The sequence below is a fragment of the Elgaria multicarinata genome, chromosome 14 (assembly GCF_023053635.1).
Source record: "Elgaria multicarinata webbii isolate HBS135686 ecotype San Diego chromosome 14, rElgMul1.1.pri, whole genome shotgun sequence".
Lineage (NCBI taxonomy): Eukaryota > Metazoa > Chordata > Lepidosauria > Squamata > Anguidae > Elgaria > Elgaria multicarinata.
In genome coordinates, this window is record NC_086184.1 from 28,792,590 (window position 1) to 28,814,128 (window position 21,539).

The 21,539-nt window shown below is 43.4% G+C and overlaps 2 protein-coding genes across 3 annotated transcripts in view; both read left to right on the top strand.

Moving 5' to 3' along the window:
* The first annotated feature begins 456 nt into the window (after nucleotides 1–456).
* On the top strand, nucleotides 457–15,328 carry HERPUD1 (homocysteine inducible ER protein with ubiquitin like domain 1). Of its 2 annotated transcripts, none has more exons than XM_063141021.1 (8): nucleotides 457–669; nucleotides 5,591–5,668; nucleotides 5,771–5,845; nucleotides 8,555–8,682; nucleotides 9,754–9,873; nucleotides 10,258–10,602; nucleotides 12,275–12,380; nucleotides 13,472–15,328. In XM_063141021.1, the coding sequence occupies exons 1-8, from the start codon at nucleotides 508–510 to the stop codon at nucleotides 13,628–13,630; spliced, it is 1,173 nt and encodes a 390-aa protein (XP_062997091.1). In that variant the 5' UTR covers nucleotides 457–507; the 3' UTR covers nucleotides 13,631–15,328. The 2 variants fall into 2 exon arrangements, with proteins under 2 accessions (XP_062997091.1, XP_062997092.1); XM_063141022.1 differs by having other exon boundaries at nucleotides 13,475–15,328.
* Nucleotides 15,329–18,581: 3,253 nt separating this feature from the next.
* CETP (cholesteryl ester transfer protein) overlaps nucleotides 18,582–21,539 on the top strand; it is a 38,264-nt gene continuing 35,306 nt past the window's right edge. Inside the window, 4 exon segments of the mRNA XM_063141470.1 lie at nucleotides 18,582–18,595; nucleotides 19,279–19,363; nucleotides 20,122–20,232; nucleotides 20,235–20,412. Of these exon segments, the coding sequence (XP_062997540.1) occupies nucleotides 18,582–18,595; nucleotides 19,279–19,363; nucleotides 20,122–20,232; nucleotides 20,235–20,412 (388 nt within the window).

Genomic DNA, 21,539 nt, shown 5'->3' on the forward strand with positions numbered 1-21,539 from the left:
ACAACTGGAGAGCACCCATTTCTCTACCTCTGGTGCCTAAGAGTTGGCCAATGGCCATGCCTGCTGGGGATGATGGGACTTGTACTCCAATAAATCTGGAGACACCAGGCTGGGCAAGGCGGCAGGACTGAGTGAGGTGGACCAATAGTTTGACTGGGGATGAAGTAGCTTCTTACGTTCTGTCGCCGCCCCGCCTTCAGATTGACAGCTCCCTTTTGGCCCCGCCCTCCCGTCATCTCGCCACGCCCAAAGAGTGGGCCCCTCCTCCTCTCTCTCCTCTCTCTCTCGCCTTCCCACCCCTACCCGCAGCTCCTGATAGGCCCACGTCTCGACCCGTCCTCCAATCCGCGGAGGCCACAGCGACGTCGCGAGGGCGGCCGCGGGCGGGGCTGAGGCGCTGGCGAGGCTATATAAGGAGGCCGTCGACGGGCGCTGAGGCGGTGTCGTAGTCAAAAACATACATTTATATCGTTCGAGGCCTCCGTGAGGGGAAAAAGAGCCGGAGTGATGGCGGACGCCCGAAAAGCCGTGGCGGCTGAGGCGGGCGGGGTCAGCCTCGTCGTTAAGAGCCCCGCGCAGCGGCACCCGGACCTGTTGCTGGCGGCCCAGCGCTCGTGGAGCGTCCGACGCCTCAAGGCCGAGCTCCGACGCCTCCACCCGGACGCGCCGGTGAGCCCCGGGCGGGACCCTTCTCCCCCCCCTCCTGCTCGGCGTACTCCCCTCCCTCACGCAAGCGCCGCGCGGGACTTCATGGACCCTCCCGCGTCAGGAGCAGTCTACCTGAGGGCGGCTAAACGGTGGAAGGCGAGAAAACGGGGTGGGTGGGGTGAACGTGGGTGGGTGGGTTATGTGGCGTTGCCCTGCCTTGGAATCGGGAGACGGGGGTTTGGAGCGGGCTGGCGGGCTGCCTCCTGAGGGCCCGTGTGGGGTGGGTGGGGGACGGTGGGTGGGAGCGACCCACCGCCGGGGAAGGTGTGTGACAAAGCCTGAAGGAGTTGGGGGGGGGCAGAACTAATATAAACAGCTGCCCCCTGAGGGCCGGTGGGGGACGGAGTGAACTGAACCCCCCTCCGGGGACGATGTGCAAAGGGGTCTTGAGAGGGGGCAGGGCCAATACCAAAACTCCCTTCAGGTTAAGCAAGGGACTTGCCTCTTAATCTCTTCCCCTCTTTTAGAAATTTAAAACTGCCCCCCCCCCCCAACCTGCTACCCTTTAGACGCGTAGGAATACAACTCCCCTCATCCCCAGCTAGCATGGCCAAGGATGTTGGGAGTCATAGTGCGACGGGTCTGGTGGGTGCTGAGCTGGGGAGGATGGATGTCTTAGGCCTTCTCCGTGCAGTTGAGAAAAGAGGCTGAAATGAAGAGCTCTGTTGGGTCAGACCTGGATTTTTCTAATCTGCTGTCCTTCTAATGATGATGATGATAATAATTTTATTTGTTACCCACCTCTCCCTCTGGATTGAAGCGGGGTACAACACAATTGCAAACACCATAAGATACATATAACTAATTAAAACATTTAAAACGAATACATTATTAAAAGCAGCAAGTTATTAAAAAGGCATCTTCTACCCGCAGCCAGCAACCAGACGCCTTTTGGAAGCCCAGAAATGGGGCATGAAGGCAGTAGTTTTCCTGCCCTGCCCCCTTCCTCCCCTGCTGCTTCTCCTCCCCAAATAATAGGCTGAGTCTGCAACGTGGAGCTCCCCTTGGCTGTTGCAAGCAGATTGCAATAGACTTTCCAGACCTTTGAGACCTGACAAGCTTAGACGTGGAGCCTCCGAATACCAGTTGCAGGAAGGCACAACATATTCATGTAAGATGGGGGTCAATGGCTACTAGTTGTAATGGCTGTATAGTGTATCTCCAGGATCCGAGGGATTATGTCTCTGAGCAACAGTGGGAAAGCGTGCTATTGTCCTCATGTTTTGCTTGGGGGCTTCCCATGGCCCTCTGGGAAACAGGATGTTGTACTACATAGGGCTTTGGTCTGATCCAGCTGGACTATTGTTACAGCGGTGCCCAACAAAGTTTTCTTACATGTGTGTTTGATTTACTCGTCATCCTCTCCTCCCCTGAGAGAAATGACCACAAAATAGTGCTATGTGATAGAGCCTTTGACAACGACCTGAGTGCATTTTCTGGTTATCCTTTCTTTATTACTTGTCCCACCACAACCACACAATTTAGAGTTAGGGAGGAGAGGTTCTTTCCAGCGCAGATTGGCAAGGCTCCCATACTGTCCTATAGCCCTTGCAGCACCACTCCTTCTGGGGGAAGGAAAAGAAAAAAGCACTCCTGCACTACTTCTCTCTGCACCATTTAGCAAACATCCTTTTTTAAAAAAAGATTGTATGACTTAAGGAACATGACTTCATTTTCACCACAGCCTTTCCTTCAATCCTTGAGCCTTCCTTTCCATTCCCGCCAATCAAGATTTTAAAAAAAGTTTTCTCCCTTCCCACCTCTTTCCTCTGCCACTCTTGACATCACTTGCTTTGTCATTGTATACTCTCAAGATCATTTTTTCTTTATGGATCCATTATATATCTTCCCCAGGACATGGGTCACATTCATGGACTTAACATACTTCCTTTTACCTGGAAGTTAGGCTTGGCTGTGGGGTGGTGCCTGTTTCAAAGTCACTTGTAGTCCCAATCTGCTCAGCCCTGTGCAAGCTTTTTTTTTTTTTTTTCCAAAAAAAACAAAAACTATTCAGGGCTGAACTAATTTGGCCTCCAGTTTCTTCTCAGGCATCTTGATGTGTTCCTCCTTCTCACTCATCCTATTTTCTGAACAGGCCTTGTTTATATTGCAGCAATTGGATTCTTAAGATTTCTCCCCAAGGGCAAGGAAGCTGCTAAAAGCACTTTGAGTTCTAATACAATTCATACATTGGGATTTCAATGCAATGCATTAAATTTTATTAAAGTCATCATTGTGTTCTCTGTTAATCTTGGCCTTTCCCTCTCTTGCTTTTTCTTTACTTAGTAGCAAGTGATGTATTACTTATGTCTACTCTGATGTTTCTAGCACCCATATCCTGTGGAAGCCACAGGGTAAAAAGCCCTTTTCACATCAGCAAACTGTGTTATGTAACCAGACAGAATCTGGGCACCCTCCCTTGCAGCTGGGCATTCTGTTCTGAGAGGTTAAGCTTCTCTGAGCAGGGTGTTCTCTGAGCCGGGTGTTCTGCTCTTATGAAGTAATAGCAGATGAAGTAATAGCATTTTGTCCTCGTTTATTTGGTTTATTGCTGTTGACAGTCAAATATTTAGATATTCTGTTTTGTTTAAACCATGCTAGAGTAAATAACATTTTGCAATTTATTGTTAGTGGTCAAAATGCCTGTTTGACGAATCCATAAATATAATGCTTGAAGCAAAAGTTCCATTGTCAACATTAGGCTTTACTTTTTGTATCATAGTTTCCCTCTTCAAAAACAAAGTTAAGGTGGTGCTAAAGATATGAAAGTCCAGAAAAAAGGACAGTTCCCCCCCCCCAGGACAATTTTTGGTTCCCCCCCAAAAGTTGAACTGCTTTGGATTATGAAATATTTTCTTCTAGAATTTAAGATAAGGTGTTCATATATTGTTACCCAATCTTTACACCCTGCTCTCCCCCAGATTTTTATAACTATGTAATAATAACTTTATATAAATACTAGAGATGAAAAAGGTCTGGAAGTAAAGAAGCCTTACTCTCTCCCCCCCCCCCCCTAATTTTCTCTGTAAGATACCCAGGATAGTTATTTCTTCCACTTCTTATTAACATTATTGATCTAAATTATCTTTTATTGATAGACATTTATGCTCAGTTTCACAAAATTCTTGAAATTTGAGTTTTGATCTATAGATTTCTGTGTTTCTGGCCTTGTTTTGGATAGGAGTCAATTAATATACTTCTAATCTAAAACCCACACAGGGGAAAAAACACTGTACCAGATGTAACAGGGTAGCATGTGGGTTATATTTTGTCATCGCTTGCTTTGCAATGCAAATGATATAGCTGGTGGAAAGGCTAGTTTCTTTTTATTTGTTTACAGTGGTCTTGAAACCAAAAAAAGGGTTTCTGTTGCTTTGTTGTTTTGCAGTCCTGCCTCTGTGTAGTTTAGCTAGTAGCAAATGTTGTGTTTGAATTCATAACATATTGTTACAGCTGTGTCTAGGCTACTTGCAAATTCATAACTCTCTATGCAAAGTATTCTGAAACTTTGCTGAAGGCTTCCTTTCTGGTCTGATACTCACAACTTTGCAATACTTAGTTCTTTAGCAACAAGGAAATATGAGTATCATTTATAAGTCCAATTTAGTGTGCTCTTTATTCTGTTGATTGGAACAATATGCCTATTGTATTTGGCACACAACAGAAATCTGTACTTAAAAAAACAAAATAACACTGATTTGCAGCACTGATTCCAGGACTACATATACTAGGCCAAATTAGTGTGCTCTGAGAATTGCTAACGTACCTCAAATTAAATTAAAAGCTTCTGTGGATTCTCCTAATACTAAACCATGCTTTAGCATTGCATATGACTACTGGCTTCAACCTAAACTACAGGGCAGTGCTCTGATAGCTAATGTAGAATTTATTGCAGCTGGCTTATGTTTGTATTCAATCAAGCAGGGTAAACCTATGAGTAGCAAGTATGTCAGAGGAGGGAATTCATGGAAGGATCAATAAATTGTCCCATGAAAATAAGGGATAGGGGTGGCTTAAATTTGGAACTTTATTCAACCCTTTAGCATGAGCAGTTATCCCAAAATATTTCTGTCAGGCCACTTTGAAATTTCCAGTGCTCTTCTTAGATTTCAAAATATGTCAGTTACAATAAAACAAAGGTGGAGAATGACTTCTTTCCAGTGCCTTACATTTCAAAGCATTGTGGCACAGTTAATTTCCCCATATATAAGTACTTCCATTTAAAGAGAAAAACATGGGTTTATTAATCAGGTTAAAATAGTCACGCAGAAATCTTGTTGCTGTCGGCTGAAATGGTTGCTAAGTTGTGTCAATGGTTAACATAGACTTCTATTCCCCGAAGAGGAATGTCTTGATTCATCTTAGGGCTTGCCCTTAGTGTTGCATAAATGCAAGTACTTTCCACTGCAGTTCAGTCACTAGGTTGGTGAAACAGCTGTAAAAGTACGGTGACATCTTAAACCACATCTTTCAGTGGGCAATGTCTTGTTTTTTGAGAAGTGGCTTAAAAGGTCATCACTCTGCTGCCTGATGTGTCAGTAGACATCTGCCATTCTGCCTAGGAATCCAGATAGTACAATTGCCATGCATAACTACCTAACCATTAAGGTCCTCAGAACAGCTGCAGTGCTTGCCTAGGCAACAGGTGTTCCAACTCTCCTGAAAAACGTTATGTGTAGATAAGCTGGTTGGAGGAAAGATAAATGCCTCATGATAGGTAGTTAATTGTGTTGTTGGTGATGGTGCATTTTATGTGAAGGTACTTCAATTCAGATGAAGTTTCACAAAATGGCACATGTTAAATTTACTATAACCTAAAACATGGATCTTCTGCATAATTCAACAGAATAGATCTTGACCACAACGTTCTTTTCCTTTGTAGCCTGAAGACTCGCAAAGGTTGATTTATTCTGGGAAGTTGTTGCATGACCATCTTTACTTACAAGAAGTGCTTTCCAAGGTATTTAATATGGGCAAACAATGCTTTTGAGAACCATTTTGTGACATCAAGTAAATGTAATCAGTGGAATCCTTTGAAATGTTAATTTGATTTATCTTTCAGGAAGAGATGGTGCATGCTCTCCACCTGGTTTGCAACTCAAAGAATTTGCCAGCTGTTCAAGACACTGATGTGAAGGTATTAAAAAACAGATAAGTTAGATTTGTACCCAATCCTTATCTTTAAGATATCAACTTCGAGATATTAGAGGAACTTGAATGTCTGCAACATTGTCTAGTTCTAGTTGTTTGGGCAAGTGTTGATAAATCTTGCATGAGAATTGTTTTGTTATGTAGACTAAAGTTTATCTAGAGTAGCTAATAGTGTTCTGGGAAATGTGGTATTTGACTTTAAGGAAGTAACCACCCCATCTCCCGTTATGTTCCCTGTGTATTGAATAATCCAAGCTATATTGCCTTTGAATATAGCAGCTTCATTTTTAGCTGTCGTAGCTAATAGCCATTGACACTCTTCATTTTAAAAAAACATTCAAACTTGTGGTCATCATTTAATCTTCTGGCAAGCAGTTTTAAAAGTTAACTGTAATATTGGGTGATAGAAGCACTGATTTTGATGTCCTGAATCTACAGAGTTGCCTCCAAAAAGAATTTCAGGACTACTTTCGGACAATTGTGGGAAATAATCGCTAAACATTTGATGTGCTATGACAGTTAGCTCAATGACTTCTAGTCTTTCTGTGTGGAAATGGTTGCATTTGTCATAATGTTGGAAGTAAGCTTGTGGTTGAAGACCAGAGGGAACATCTAGCTCTCCAGATGTTTGACTCCAATTCCCATTAGCCTAGCTGGTCAGGGTGACAGGAATTGTAGTCCAACAATATCTGGAGGGCCATAGATGCCCCATTCCTGCCCTAGCACTAGAGCTCAATTCCCCCCAGTCAGTCATGATGCAGAAGGGCTTGTTTCATTAATACACACAGACATTTCTCTAACAATCATGAGAACATTTGAACGTTAGGTGGAATAAATTGAAGACCTGACCTATGTTTCAACATGTCCTCACACCCATAGTTTCCCACCCCTATGCTTGTGGGACCATTTCCAAACTGCAGGCACAGGTCTGCCAGCCTGCTGTCAGTCTATTAGGGCTGGTCCAGAAACTGGCATGTTTACCAAGATACACAGGAGGACATTGTGCGACACTTGAGAAATTTTAGTCTAGGTAGTGGACTGTCCTTGTGACCTACTTGGGAGCAACAGAAATTAGGCCAGATTTTCCAGAAAATAAGCTTTAAAACATTGTGAAGTAAATTGTTGAAAGCTTGTCTCCCAAGGGACTGGAATGGGGGGTGGGTTTGATTTGGTAGTGATCCAAAAGCAACTGTGCATTGGCATACTTATAAAAATGTAAAGGCAGTAGCTTATAGTTCCCTTACATTGGGCTCAGTGTAATTTCATTATGTCGTTCGCAACCAGGACATCTCCCGTGGAATCCTTCAGAAATCCCAGAATAAAAAGAACCACTTTTAAAGTGGTACTAGCCGAGAAACAACAGGATCTTCTGTCACTAGATGGCACTGTCTCAATAGAACTCAATGGAGGGGAAGTATTCAATTCAACCCCTTGTTGCCCCTCTCCTCCTGTGTAATGCAGCTCATAACGATTGTGCCAAAAAACCAGGGAGCAGACAAGCCCCGGTTAAACAATGTGATTTCCCTTAATGTAGAGACTATTGTTTAAATTTAAGAATTTTTTTAGCAACCCGGAGAACTGTACATGATACACCAACAACCACTAATTTATTTCAACAGAATTCAACACTCTTTCACTAAGGTTGTTGGGCACATTTAGTGTCACTTTAACTACTTATATTCATTTCACTCTTGAGACCTATGTCTTTCAATGACATGTGCATATTCCACAATTACTGAGAATAATCACCTGAAAAATATTATTTACGATGTTGAAACTGCCAAGCCTCCCTAATATTGTATTTGCAATTGGTATACATTCATTTTTACTGATAAACTTATGAAATGTGTTTTTTTTCCCCCGTGGAAAAATAAAGAACTGAAAATGTTCTAACTCATATCACTGGGGGTGGGTGGGAGGGAATTGTGGTAAGATCATAAGAAGAGCCATGCTGGATCAGACCAAGGGTCCATGTAGACCAGCACTTTTGTTCACTCAGTAGCCAGCCAGCTATCAACTGGAAACACACAAGCAGGATACGGGTTCAACAGCACCTTCCCTACCATGTTCCCCAGCAACTGCTGTATATAGCCTTAATGCCTCTGATACTGGAAGGTCAAGCAAGAACTTGGGCTCTCAGCAGGAAACTGATTAAGTGATGCCTTGACAGAATAAATTGGGGGAGAATAGGCTTTAGCAACTCTAAGAGTTCCCAAGCTACAGTATAGGGCCAGGGCAATCCCTTTTCCATTTTATTAGAGGGTGTCACCAAGAACTGCAAATGTATTTTGTCCTAACTTGTAGTTTGACCTTGTCACCTAGAGTTTTCAGACAAAATGGAACCTTTTGAGTCATGATAGTGACTAAAATAGAGGTGGACTGGAACTCTCTGGCAACAGTTTAGACAAGCAATTGACAAATCATCTCCCTCCCAATGCTCCAGCTTGCTGTTGCATTCTTTGCCTGCCTGAAGTTGTTGTGGGGAAACAGGTTGGTCCTAAGGGTTACAGAGTGAATGCTGGTGGCATAACCTGCATTTAAGTGGTGGAACAGAAGGCCTGTTAAACCCCACTTTGGATTGCAGCTGCTTGTACGGGAAGTGTGTTTTCCCACACTTGCTATTTGTTTAAAAGATGGGACATTCCCATGCAGACACACACTAAATTTCTAGTTGTTGTTGTTGTTGTTTATTTAGATGGCAGAACCTGAGCACCAGCCAGCCGCTTTTAGCCAAGATCCACCTGTGCGTTCTTCAGTTCATGCTTGGAGTCAAAGGGAAAATGCCCACAGTCAACCTCTTGCAGCGGAGGCTGTTGATAATAGGTAATTGATAATGTTTGATGCACATGAAAATATGTCAGTTCGTAAGGGCCCCAGATCTGTGTGTGGGAGAGACCTTAAATACCTGCACGTGATTCTGTGCACTGTTGCTGTGGAACCGCAGCCCTGGGGCCAAATCTGTGGTTCCCCAGATGCCCATGCCCAATTCCCCACATCACCAAGTAATTCCCTCTCCCCCCACCCCACCTCCCAGTTAGTGTCTTCTCAGCTTTTTCACCCCCCCACCCCCCATTCTAAAAGGATGAAATACCTCTCCTAAGGCTTGAGTTACTGGCAGTAAGAAGTTTAAACTAAAGTATGCTGGTATATTTTGTATTCTGGCCTCACCCCTTTTGCCTTTGGCCTTGCCCATCACTGCAACAACCCCCCCCCCCCCAAGCTTCTCTGAAATGGAATTTGGCCTTTGGCTGAAAGAACATCTGCACTCCTGATTATGCAATTGTAATATTTAACAGGCATCTGCAAATCCTTGCAAGCAGCAAGTGCCTCAGGCCTAGCAGAGTGCATGCCCTCCTTTGCGGCCTTCATTTAGCCTTGGTTTGGAAAAAGCAAGGAACAGCAGCGCAACTGAGAGAAATCCCTGCATTTCCCTTAAATCCTTGACACTTGTCAGATGGCCGGGGGAGGGGGGGACGCAGGTATTATCTCCTTAGGATGAGCTAAAAACAGCTGGAGAGAGACTTCCTGCTTATTTTCTCCATGACCCATCACAAATAACTTTCTGCCTCTCGCCCAGGCATGCTGGGCAAGTCTGAGGCCAGGGAAGGGAATTGGTGGAGAGCATAAATAGAGGCTGGCTAGCAAGCCAAGCTAAATATTTGTGAACCCCTCATACTTCAAGCAGTTTTCTCCCAATTCAAAATTGACTGCAGCTTAGTGTCATACCAGCTTCTGGTATTTCAGTATATGAAATACTGGGTAACGGGGCTATACCACATATCCCTGCCCTGGAGAAAAATCCTGGGAACATTCCTTAAATTAATTGCAAGAGAAGGGGAAATAGCAGCAGCATACCTGTTTTGATGAAGCATCTTGTGTGTGTTTCTGAATTAGATCTCACCCAGCACAGCATCCCTTTCAAGGCATGAACCCTGGCTATTCATCGTATACGACATACCGCATGCTACAGTTCTGGTTCCATCAGATTTATGCAAGACAATACTACATGCAATAGTAAGTCATCTTTCGCCTTCTCTTTTGTTTTACAAGGAATTAGATGTCAAGGAATTAGATGTCAAGCTTTTCCTGGCAACTGCCACATTTTCATGTGCCTGAAAACCATTAACCATTCTGTAGTAAATGTTAGCAGTATCGAGCTCCTTGCATGAGCTACAGTAGTATTTAGTTACTCACTTAATCAAATTCAGTCTTGAAGGATATACGCAGCACCTGTTTTAAGGCAATAAAGCCTATTGAAATACCATTTTAACAGACTAACCTTGCCCTGCTTTTTTGATGTGGTCATCATATGATTTTCACATGCACCAAGGCTTGGCAAGTTTTCACATGCTTTCAAAATAGGTTCATTCCTATTCTTATTCTTGTTTTTGTAACCAGCATGGCTGCCAATGCTGCTTCAGGCAACCCATCCTCTACACGAAGTACGCAGGAGATGCCACTGGCCCCAGTTGCTGCTCCAGCTCCTCTTCCTGGTCCATTTCCTGCCGAAAACCAGCCTGGAAATCAAAACGCTCCTCCTCAGGTGAACCCAGGCGTCAATCAGAACCTACGAATGAATGCCCAGGGAGGTCCTTTAATGGAAGAAGATGAAGAAGCCAATCGTGATTGGCTTGACTGGCTCTACTCGGCAACCCTGTTCTACGTGTTCATTAACATTGTCTACTTCTACTCCAGCATGAGCAGGCTTCTCATGGTGCTGGTGGGCACACTTCTGATGTACTTGTAAGTGTGTTAAGAGTAGCCTTGCTTTTTGTTGTGTGTTCCTTTTTGGGGGGAATAGCAAGGAAGGTTGTCTCACTAGTGACAGCTCTATCTTACCCTTTTCACTTCATATCACAAATATAGGTTTACAGAATTCTCAAATAGATAGATAAGAGGCTAGCCATTGGCCTGGTTGGCATATAATGTTAGGCTATTGTTTAGTGTTACAGGCATAGGTCTGTCCATGCCTTATTATTGTTATTATTATTATTTATTTATATAGCACCATCAGTGTACATGGTGCTGTACAGAGTAAAACAGTAAATAGCAAGACCCTGCCGCATAGGCTTACAATCTCATGTGCTCCTCCCTTCCCTCCTGTGCAGCCGTGAGAAGAAAGTGACTTAACTTTCTTTTTTTAATATGCAAACTGGTGGTCGTGGGAAGATACTACTTATTTTAAACTGGTTTGCTAACAAGCCAGGATCATAAGAGTTTTATCCTGGCCTCTTTCAACAAATCAGAGCTTTCTGACCCCCGTTCAGACACAGTGACAATTTAAAACCAGCATAATTTAAGACAAGCAACGAAGGATTCCAGTCTTGTGGCCATCCCATAGGGCGGTGGGGTGGGGAGTGTGAAAGTCCAAGACTTGAGTGAAGTCATGCATTCAAAGATAAACTATATTTTAGTATTCGGTTTGAATTGGGCTGCTGACTGTCCTGGCATTATGAAGCAAATCTTTTGAGTTGATAAAAGGATTGTATACGTTGCTCATTTTGTTCTGCTAAAGTACTATTATTATTATTTATTTATTTATTTATTTATTTATTTATTTATATAGCACCATCAGTGTACATGGTGCTGTACTTTTGGTTGTCTGAGAGGAAACATTGATATCTGACCTGGCTTATTAAGCTATTTTCCTCCTTGTTTACCACTATGAGCTGTGGAACAGCTTATGTAGGTAGCTTTTTAACTGTATTGAATAAAGCTTTTAACACATAAACATAAAACAAAGTTCTTCAACTTTTGCACTGATTTAGTAAATTTGGCTAGGCAGCCATTCAGTTTATATTGGCAGCTTTTAAATGGACACAGAATATAGAGCATCTCTTCTGGAATGCCAGAGCAGTCCACTGTCTTGAAGTGTGATCTAATTTCGGGCACGTGATACCTTTTCATGTGAAGGTCGCATCATGGGTGCCAGGCAAGTGCACAGTGCTCCTGCCCACTTTCTATGAAATAATTGGCAGAGCTTGTGCAGCAGGTGTCAAAGCACTTGAACCTTTCCAGTTCTTGAATGCTGGATAGAGGCTCTTCTCTGTGGCAGACAAGATCTTTCGGGGTTTTTGCAGGCTCCCTCTTGACATTCTGTCTTATATGAATGAATGAAATCTTTATTGTTAAAAGTGATAAGCCATCACAGTTTGACGTCGTTAGAAAAATAAAATACAAATAAAAATATGAACTAAAGTAAATGGAATAAAAACAGTTTAAAATAAAACAAAAATAGTCAACAAAAATATAAAAATGCAAAGTCACATTAGCATAAATTAAGAGCATCCCAGTGGGGTACTAGATCAGCACATATAAAAGCTAACTTTCTGTGCACTTTAATCGTGTACTCGACTAGAATTCATTTTTAACGCCTCAAGTGTAGCTAACAAATAGTAATGACTTATTTTTTCAGGCACCAGGTTGGGTGGTTCCCTTTCAGGAGGAGGCCAGTTCAGCCTGCTGAGAACAATATTCCTCTTCAAGCAGCTGTTAACCAGGACCAAAACAATAACTTACAAGTGAGTTCCATCATAGGGTGCACTTCAACATAAGGGTCATTTTCCAAATTTTTATACTGAAGGTCTTTATATAAACTTTTCAGTGCAAACCTAACTTGTTTGCTATAAATTAGTTCACTCATTCAAAGGGACACAAACCTAACTTGGTTTATAAATTAGGTCACCCATTCAAAGGGATTTAATTCCTGGGTAATTAAGCATGCTTAATTTCATCCTTTGTCTCAATATTCTTTCTAGAAGAATTTTGTACATATCTAAAGTAGCATGGCATTTGTATAGTATACATTGTTCTGCAGGACAAAATAATTCAGGATGACCCAGAGAGCTTCGGCTATTGGGCGGTATAAAAATGTAATAAATAAATAAATAAATAAATTGTTCTGTCATGCAGAGCAGTTGTATAGTGCACGTTCTGCATTGCCTACTACTTGATACACTTGACATACTGAAATACATTACACCAATATTCTTCCCTTGAGACAATTCAAGATGTTAAGTCATTTGCTCCAGCAATCTGGTTTGGTGGCAGTGGTACTGCTATGCCATCTAATGAGGCACTGTACCAGGCAACCAGGCCAGGTAGCACCAGATGTTCGGGTCCCTAGAGAGTGGGAGCGCTTCACCCAGGAAGCTGATCACTCTGCGGCCCCTGGCTCTTGACTGAAGGATTGTGGGGTTTGTGATGGAAAATGTCCACTGCCCAGGGCCTAGATATTGCTGCTGTGGCTGTTCAGACACCAGATGAGTGGCAGTCTATCTGATTGTAGCTGACTGTTACCATAGTAGTCGTCTTGATCTTTGGGGCCAGAAGGCACTAAGGGTTTTAATGCTTACAAAGCAGCCACATTGCTCCCAGTTTCTGATAAGACCGTTGTGTGAAGGACTTTTCTTTCATACAGACTGCATAACTGCATGTATCAAACCCACGTCAAATGTGCCGAAGTAAACTTCAGTGGGTAATTTTTACAACGGTCTAATTCATCCAAGAAAAAGAAAAATTGCACATCTTTAACTGAGTGGGAGAATGCAGTAGTTCATACTGGCAGGGAAGCACATTAGCATAATTAAACCTTGCTCTTTCCTTGGGTTAGCAGGAGGAAAATGTGGCAGAACAGGATGAAATGGAGGCACCTGACCCTGCATCAGAAAACCAGCCAGCAGCACCTTCGTTTGTGAGCACAGCCTGGCTCTTCTTCAAGGCTTTCTTTGCATCTCTTCTGCCAGAGGGACCTCCAGCTGTGGCAAACTAGCTAGATCCCCAAAAGCCAAGTTACTGCAACTCTCTGCTGGGACAGGACAGGACACCAACTTGAATGTTGAAGTGGCCAAGAATAATTGGATAACAGGGAATGACACTGCATTCAGAAGCTAAAGATGGATGCTACAGTCATTAGACTAAAATGTGATGGTCCAGAGCTTCAATGAATCGTGTGGTAGACATTGAAATAGAGAGTCTGCAGCAATGTGTATTTCTGTACTTAATGTAAGTAAAACTGTTGGTGGGCCAAGGGATAGAGAAGCAGATTGCTTCTGCCAGTGTGACTTGATTCCTGTTGGAATGTACCTCATGCTCTTAATTACACTGAGTGTAGTATCTTATGCAAGCAGTGAATTGCGTATTATAAGAATTTTACAGGGATCATTTATGCCAAAAACAAAGAGAAGCTGTGTTTACCCTAAACAATTTCAAAGATGTTTGTGTGAATAGCTTCCTATAGAAGATACCATTGGACCTATTATACTTAGCAGTATAGCAAGAGCTTTTCCATGCGTTCCGAACAAGAACTATTTTCCTTCTTTGCCAGTTGAGTAAACACACGTTCCAAGTGCTCTTCTTGGGTAGATCAACTACGAACATCCTGGCCTCTTCCATGCTGTTTTCAGTGAGGGCTTTTACATTCATTGCATCTAGTCAAAAGTATTGCCAGATACTTTTGCAGTCACATTACAATCTCAAGAGCCTTCTGTGAACTGGAGTTTAGTGAAACGAAACTTGTGAGAGATCGTCTCTTGATTTCCATGCTGAGTTTCAGCTTTAGGAGAGTTCTCTGCATGCTGGTTTTGTGCCCTGAGCACTTCATTCATACTTCGTTAAATAGAAATCGTTCGGGACAACTCTCGAATACTTCGGACTAGATCCAGGGTTGTGCAGAGCAGAACTCTGTGAACTAGATGCTCTGAACGGACAGAAGGAGGGGATTGAGTTTTGTTGCTGCCCCCTATGCCTTGCAAAATTTACTCCAGAGAGTCAAGAGCCATACAGCAAGGGAGGTGCCACTAGGCTGCCTTGGAGAGGAGGAAGCAGTGAAAAGTGCTGTCTTGCTCTCTTCGTCCAGCAGGGAATTTCCATCAGGTCCCAGTTCACTGCCAATAGAAGGAGCCCTTCTGTTCGTGGAGGGGGTGGTCAGAATTCAACACATTGAGACCTAGCGGGTTACATTTAAAACTGCATGCAACTCCATAAGCAAACATAATTTGGGGAGTAGATTATGTTGTTAAATGTCATATGCACATTTTAACCTTGTGCTTAAGTACATGTTTCTTAAGAGCAGTATTTTTAGTGCCTTTGGGGTTTCATTCCTTAGTTCCTTGATCTTTTGGAGGCATTCAAACTATTTCCCATTTCTGTTGCCCCTTGGCCTGCGCCTCCTTCCAGAACTCCATGAGTTTGCAATGTGAATCTTTTCAGCTCAGGGATAATTTTCTTAGGTTGTCCACATACAGGTACATTTTCCTATATATACATTCTAATTTTCAAATTATGCTGATACTTACATTTCTATTGCAGGTTGTAAATTATAAGCTTCCAATTCATATCTACTGTATATTATAAACTTCAGCTGTACAGTGGTCTACATTATAGCTCAATTCTTTTCTCCTGTATATTATCTATTAAACAAAGTCTAATATATGATGGCATAATATTATTAAAGTTACTGCTGTCCCCAGTTGTTCATTCGTTAATCACTACATCGATAAGCTGGTTGGGAGTTATGGAAGTTGTAGTCCAACACATCTGGAGGTTGGAGAAGGCTGCCCTGAAGGAAACACAGTCCGGTCTGATAGAGAACCTGTTCAGATGACACAGTAAGCCATGCTGGATAAGCATTTTGAGCTAAATATTACAGCTTAGCGTGTCATGTGACTCATTCCTAACCATGGCTTAGCGGGTTTTCTGAATAGGCCCATTATAGAAGTTGTAGGCAAACTTAACTTTAAACTAGAATTGTTTAAAGATAGAGGACACCTTCAAATAGATGGTGCCTTCAACTAGAGGAATGTTTTCTGTATATAAAAAAGTCAAATACTGAGTCAAAACTTCAACAATTCAAGGGGCAGGCGCTTAGGCAACAATTGTTTGTATTAGAACTGGGCTTTTACAGGTGTGTTGGCCTTACCTGTGTGATGTTAGAGTGGTTAAATGTCTCATCATTAGTTCTTATTGCTAAAACTTGGCGTATTTGCACGGTCAGCCCTACAGCCAGCTGATTTTGAATGCCTTGAAGCGGCAGTAAGTTACTCATAGATGATTGTACTCCTGGTGCCTGTGGAATTTTATCTCTCAAGTGTCAAAATAAGTACGCCAGCCTTGGGCACTACGTATATCAACTTGGGGGCAGGGGATATTGCTAAATGCACCAAAAAATCTTGGCCTAGACAGTATGCCTAACAAAAGAATTTGGCCAGCAACTGTGTATAGCTCAATTCAGTGCACAGCCATTAAATTACTAGCCACAAGGTGGCAGGTTTAGGAAAAACACAAGTAGCATTGTTGAGCTTAGGGATGTATGAATATTTCATTTCAGTTTGCAAATCATCCAGATTTGCTGCATTTGCAACTCTCAATACCAGAAGAGCACAATTTTCTGGAAAATGTTTGACCATTCCTGCGTTTGTTGCATTTTAAAAATGTGTGCTTTGAAATGCATTTTTAAAAAAATGCATTTCCATCTATGTCTCACTTTGTATCCTGCCCTTCCCCCAAGGAGTTTAGAGTGGTGAGTGGATATTTCTGTCAAAATAGAGATATGAGCTAGATCAAGATCTCAGTGAGCTGCAGGCACTGGAAGCCATCTGGGTCTCCCTATTCCATCTCCAGAAATATAGCCACTAGACTAGCCTTCCCCAACCTGGTGTCATCCAGGTGTGTTAGACTACATGTCCTGTTACCCTGAGATGGGACAAAGGGAGTTGTAGTCCAAAACATCTAGAGGGTGCTAGTTTGGAGATAGGCGCACTATGCCTTACTATAGCTTTCTCCAAAATAATGCCCTCTAGAAGTGTTGGACTATAACTCCCTGCTGGCTGGGAGATGCTGGGAGTTGTAGTCCAACATATCTGCAGGGCTCTAGGTTTGGTAAGGCTGCCTTACTAGCTCGCCCCATGGGGAGAAAGTCAGGGAACTGTTACACACATGAGCACATTCTATGTGTAATGAGCCTTTAAGAGCCTCTTTTAACCCCAGGGCTGAAATCCATTTTGAAGAAACTCTTGGTGGCTATAATCTTCTGGTGGGCAGGGGTGGGGTCAAAAATCCCAGCACATTGGCTTAAAGCTGTTTCTGGCAGTAACTCAGCTTTAGGAGAGGCATTTCAATCTTTTTGAACAAAAACGAGGAAACCTAAACAATTGGTGGTCAGAAGCTTGGCGGCTTGGTCATTTGGGTAACCTTGGAGGACCAGCTTTGGCCTGTTTTAAACTAAAGCCAGTGGTGGTGGTGGTGGTGGTGGTGATTTAGTGTAGAGAAGTTGTATGGGAAGGAGGGAGCACATAGGTATTTGAAATATCTCATATGAGAAGCCACTCTGTGTGTGTGGAGGGGGGTAGAGATGGGAACACGGATGCCGGTTCCGTGAGAGAAAGGACTGAGTGCCCCCATCTCCTGCTGCTTCACTCAAGGAATGTCTGTTGCTTGGAAATTCATACCCTTTTTGCACTCAATGGAATTCTGTTGCCTCATCCTGCTGTCTTGGCTTGCATTTGAAAACCAAGTCATGGGTTTTCCTGAAATGCTAGGGACTTTTTGCACGTGCGCGTCTCTGTGTATGCGTTTGTATATGTGTGTGTGTGTGTGTGTGTGTATATATATATATATATATATACTTCGTGGTCTCTGTGCATCACACATAAGGGCTCTGCACCTGCGCAGGGCCAGCTTCGGAAACTTCTCTAGCTGAAAGTCTTTTAGGCGGGAACCTCTCCCCCACCGTCCACTGAGCATGCTCAGGGGTTCCCGCCTAATCCCGTCAGCTCTCGTCAACCGCCTGTGGGTCAACAGCGTTTGGAGACTTCTCTGTGGTACTGTGATTACCTTAGCTGAAAAATCTATTATTTTTCCTTCTTCTCTTGTTCTCCAGTTTTCTAACTTTTTCTATCCTAGTTATATATATATATATATATTTTAAAAATTGTTTGTTTGTTAGTTAAGTGTTGGTGCCTACGGCACAACAAGGCCTGTTCAAGAAGTGCTCGAATTGCGGGCAGAAGATTTCCCAGACAGACGGCCACTCGTTGTGTTTGCTTTGTTTGGGGGAGACGCATGTCGTTGAGTCCTGTTGCTTTTGCCTAAAATTCTCGAGGCAAGCAAGGAAGAACCGCTCAGACCGCCTTCGGGCGATACTCTGGGAAAAGGCGTTGGAGGCAGTGGAGAAACTGAGACCATCTCGACGCCCCAAATCCAACCTGTCTTTGTTGGCCCTCAATTTGTACAAGTAGAGATTTGCACACCTTGTTACCAAGGTCAGGTTACCGAGGAGTGAAGAGCACAAGTGGGGCTGTAATGTGAAATAAGGGCTGAAAGAGAAGAGGGGACTAGTTCATGACAGGCTTTAAAACTCAAAAGAAGATGCTTATACTCAATCCTAAATATAGGGAGCAGTGAAGAGATTTCAGATCGAAGCGATGAGCCAAGAAAACGACTTTAGTGGCAGAATGTTGACTAGAAATCTAAGAACTAATACAAGATAAAGGAAGACCAGTCAGAAGAAGCTTGAAATAATCAAGATGAGAAACGACCAAATTATGAACAAGAGTCTTCGCAGAAGAAACGGATAAGGACAGTCACATCCTGACGATGTTAACGGAGGAAACCACTGCATGTGGATTGTGGGGTTGCGTCCTGGGAATGTCTTGCTTCTGTTTAGTGAATGTCTTGCTTCTGTACCCCCACAGCTAGTGCTACTATATAAGAGCAAAGTTGTGATGGTTGGGCTCAGGTGAGCAGGGCAAGTTTATCTGTGGAGGTGTGGAATTTTCCTGCATGTAGACGTCCCACCACTACGGTCAAACCAGCCCACCCTAGTTCCATTCTACTGGACCCTTGTTACCAAAATGTGTGCAAATTTGTGTAATGTTTCACAAATTGCAGCTGTACGTTGCTCAGTTCGCGCAAATTTCGGCTGTAATTTGCACAAATTGAAAAACTGCTAACTGGCTTACTGCAGACTGAGTCAGGCCAGTTACTGGAGGTGTTGAGCTCTCTCCCCATCCCACAAATGCACATACAACAGATTGCTCCAACAGCCCTCTTCCCTACAGTCACGTGCCCACAGGTGCTGGGGGGCATGTTTTCGCTTAGATGGGGCAGGCACAAGGTGTCTAGCTCCAACAACTGCATAAGTGTGCTTGAAAGTGTCGCCATTTCAAATTAAGGGCTATTCCAATTGGTGCAAAGCTGAATCTGTTCAATACTTGAACAAAGTGGTGTGAGAGCCAAGATGTGTACCTAGAAACTAGATTGTGCGACATTTGTCGAGAATGATATCCAGCCAGTATTCTCGGAGGGGTGGGGTGGGGTTGATGCTGGAATGTTCCTTTGGGGTCAAACAACTGCCCAGTCATTCAGGGTGGCAAAGTGTCTTGGAGCCTGGCTCTGGTTTCTGTGTTCCCCCCCTTGTAGCCAACACAAGAAACGAGCTGTGGAGAATGTGTTGTGCAGGACCTGGGAAGACTATCTCAGGAAACAGATTCACAGTAACAATGAGGTATTGGCGCTCACCAGCAGTGATCTAGGTTAATGGTCCCACAGAGAATAGCTTTTGTGAGGGAAACATGCCTGGAACTTGACCGGAAAAACAAATCCAGTGAATAAAAAACGCAAAGTCCCAGCTAAGGAGAACACGCGTCCCCCATGTCCCACCAGTCTCATAGAGCGGGCAAGTTCTATCCATTACAAAATGCCAAAGGCCTGGTCCAGCTAAAGTCAAAGGGCTTTAAAGTTCCATCACTTTCAAAAGGAGAGATTTAACTCCGTGTTTAAGGCTGCACTTGCATTTCCACTGACCTGGAAGGAAACCCCATTGAATCCAATGGTACTGACTAATGAGTAGACATGCAAAAGATTGCAGTGTCTCCCACTGAAATAAGTTGACTTATGTCAGGGAGCAGAGTGCAAGATGGCAGTCTTACTCGCCAACTGTTTATTCTGGAATAAGATGAACAACAAATCAAAAGTTGAAAAATCAACATGGGATTTACAGGATTGAAAAACGATTTGCCCTAGAAGTTATTTTATTTAGCAAACGAACGAGGGCTGTATGCAGTTTTACAGCTTTGAAAACTCTGCTCTAATTTCCAGACTTGCTTCCTGCTTCAGGAAAGCCGACAGCTGGCAGTAACCCACTACGGTAAGGGGGTTATCTGAGGCCGTTCACTTTTTCAACTCAGGATGTCTGCTTGCAAGAACAAAACAAAATGAGAGTGCTGCGAAGTGTACCTTTAAAAAGCTGCACGCTTTGGGTAGTATCCAGTGTTAGTCAAGGAAGCAGGTCACGTCCTGCCCAAGAAGAACAGAGCCACGGGGGTGTACAGATGGCCCGTGCCCTTTTCAGTGAGGACAGGAAGAGGCTGGGAGTCACTCCTTGGATTCGCAGCTCCAGTGAATCCAGCTCTGGGAATTCGTAGGGGATGATGGACAGGATGATGGTGATTTTAGCGGCTCTGCTCAGCAGATCTTTTGCTTGCAACTTTGAGCCATCCTCCTTCAACGACACAGGGATCGTGGTCAGAATCACCAAGTCAGCTGCGCTCGTGTGTAAGTCTTCGCTGCTCTCTCTTGCTTCCCTTTATTCTTGCTTAAAGAGCAGGGAAGGGCATCTGGCTGAAAGGGGAAATGCTTCACATTCATCCTCTCCCACTGCTGTGTTTCTCGTTTTCCTGCTGAGCCCAGGGCCAGATCTACACCAAGCAGCACAGAACACGTTGGCATCGGTTTGAAAACGGTCTGTGGAGCGTGTGTCCTGGGCCCTAACAGTTGTCAGTAGTGCTATAAACCATTATAAAGCAGTAGTGTAGATCCTGTGTGCCGTGAGTTTGTGGCAGTGCAGAGAAAGTGGAGGGATGTGTGGTATAGGGTTCTGAATGTCGCTTCCGAAGGATCTCGGCAAGTTTCTACCCCTAATGGCTGGGAAGATAATATATTTAGAAGCTTGCTTTTCTCTCTCCACCCTGCCATCTCCTGCTTTTTGTACCATCTAGTCTGATAAAGAACTCGGAAGGACTCGGAAGCTTGCACAGTTTGGTGGAATGGCGCAATTGTGGATTTATGGAAGCATGTGGTTACTGTTATTACCGCTGGATAACATCTCTAGTGGTTGGGAGAAGGGCAGTGGTAGTTTGCATAGCTGGTCTCTCCCCATAGTCAGCAAAACCCAGAATGAACTGCAAGGTAGCAAAAAGGAGGCCAAAATGTTTGCAAAATAAGTCAGTTTAAGCACATTTACTCAATTTGAATAATGTATACAGGCCGCAGAATCCAGCTTTTCTTGGTGCAAAATTTTGATGGCATAAGTGCAGAACTGCATTTTTAATGGGGCAGGGGGCGGGGGAAGCAGAATGCATGTCCTTATGTGATAAAGGAGCTATTTCCTGACCTGTGGTTTTTCTGTTTTTTCTCTAACAACTTAAGAGTTAATAATTAATTAACTATCAATAACCCTGCGCAACCCAATCCTTTACTTAAGAGTAGATCCAATTGTGTTCAGTGGGACATCTTCCTAAGCAAGTGTGCATCAGATTTCAGATTAGGGTGACCATATGAAAAGGAGGACGGGGCTTTAACTGTAGTGATGAAGAGGGAATTTCACCAGGAGCTGCAGGCATACAAATGACACTGGCTGAAATTCCCCTTTCTATACAACTGTTAAAGAAACAGTAGCTCTG

Bases quoted from the DNA above. Each gene is read 5' to 3' on its own strand.
- HERPUD1 (XM_063141021.1), top strand. From the start codon at position 508: ATGGCGGACGCCCGAAAAGCCGTGGCGGCTGAGGCGGGCGGGGTCAGC. The intron at 670-5,590 runs GTGAGCCCCGGG...TTTCCTTTGTAG, and splicing joins GCCTCCACCCGGACGCGCCG to CCTGAAGACTCGCAAAGGTT. The intron at 10,603-12,274 runs GTAAGTGTGTTA...TTATTTTTTCAG, and splicing joins GGCACACTTCTGATGTACTT to GCACCAGGTTGGGTGGTTCC.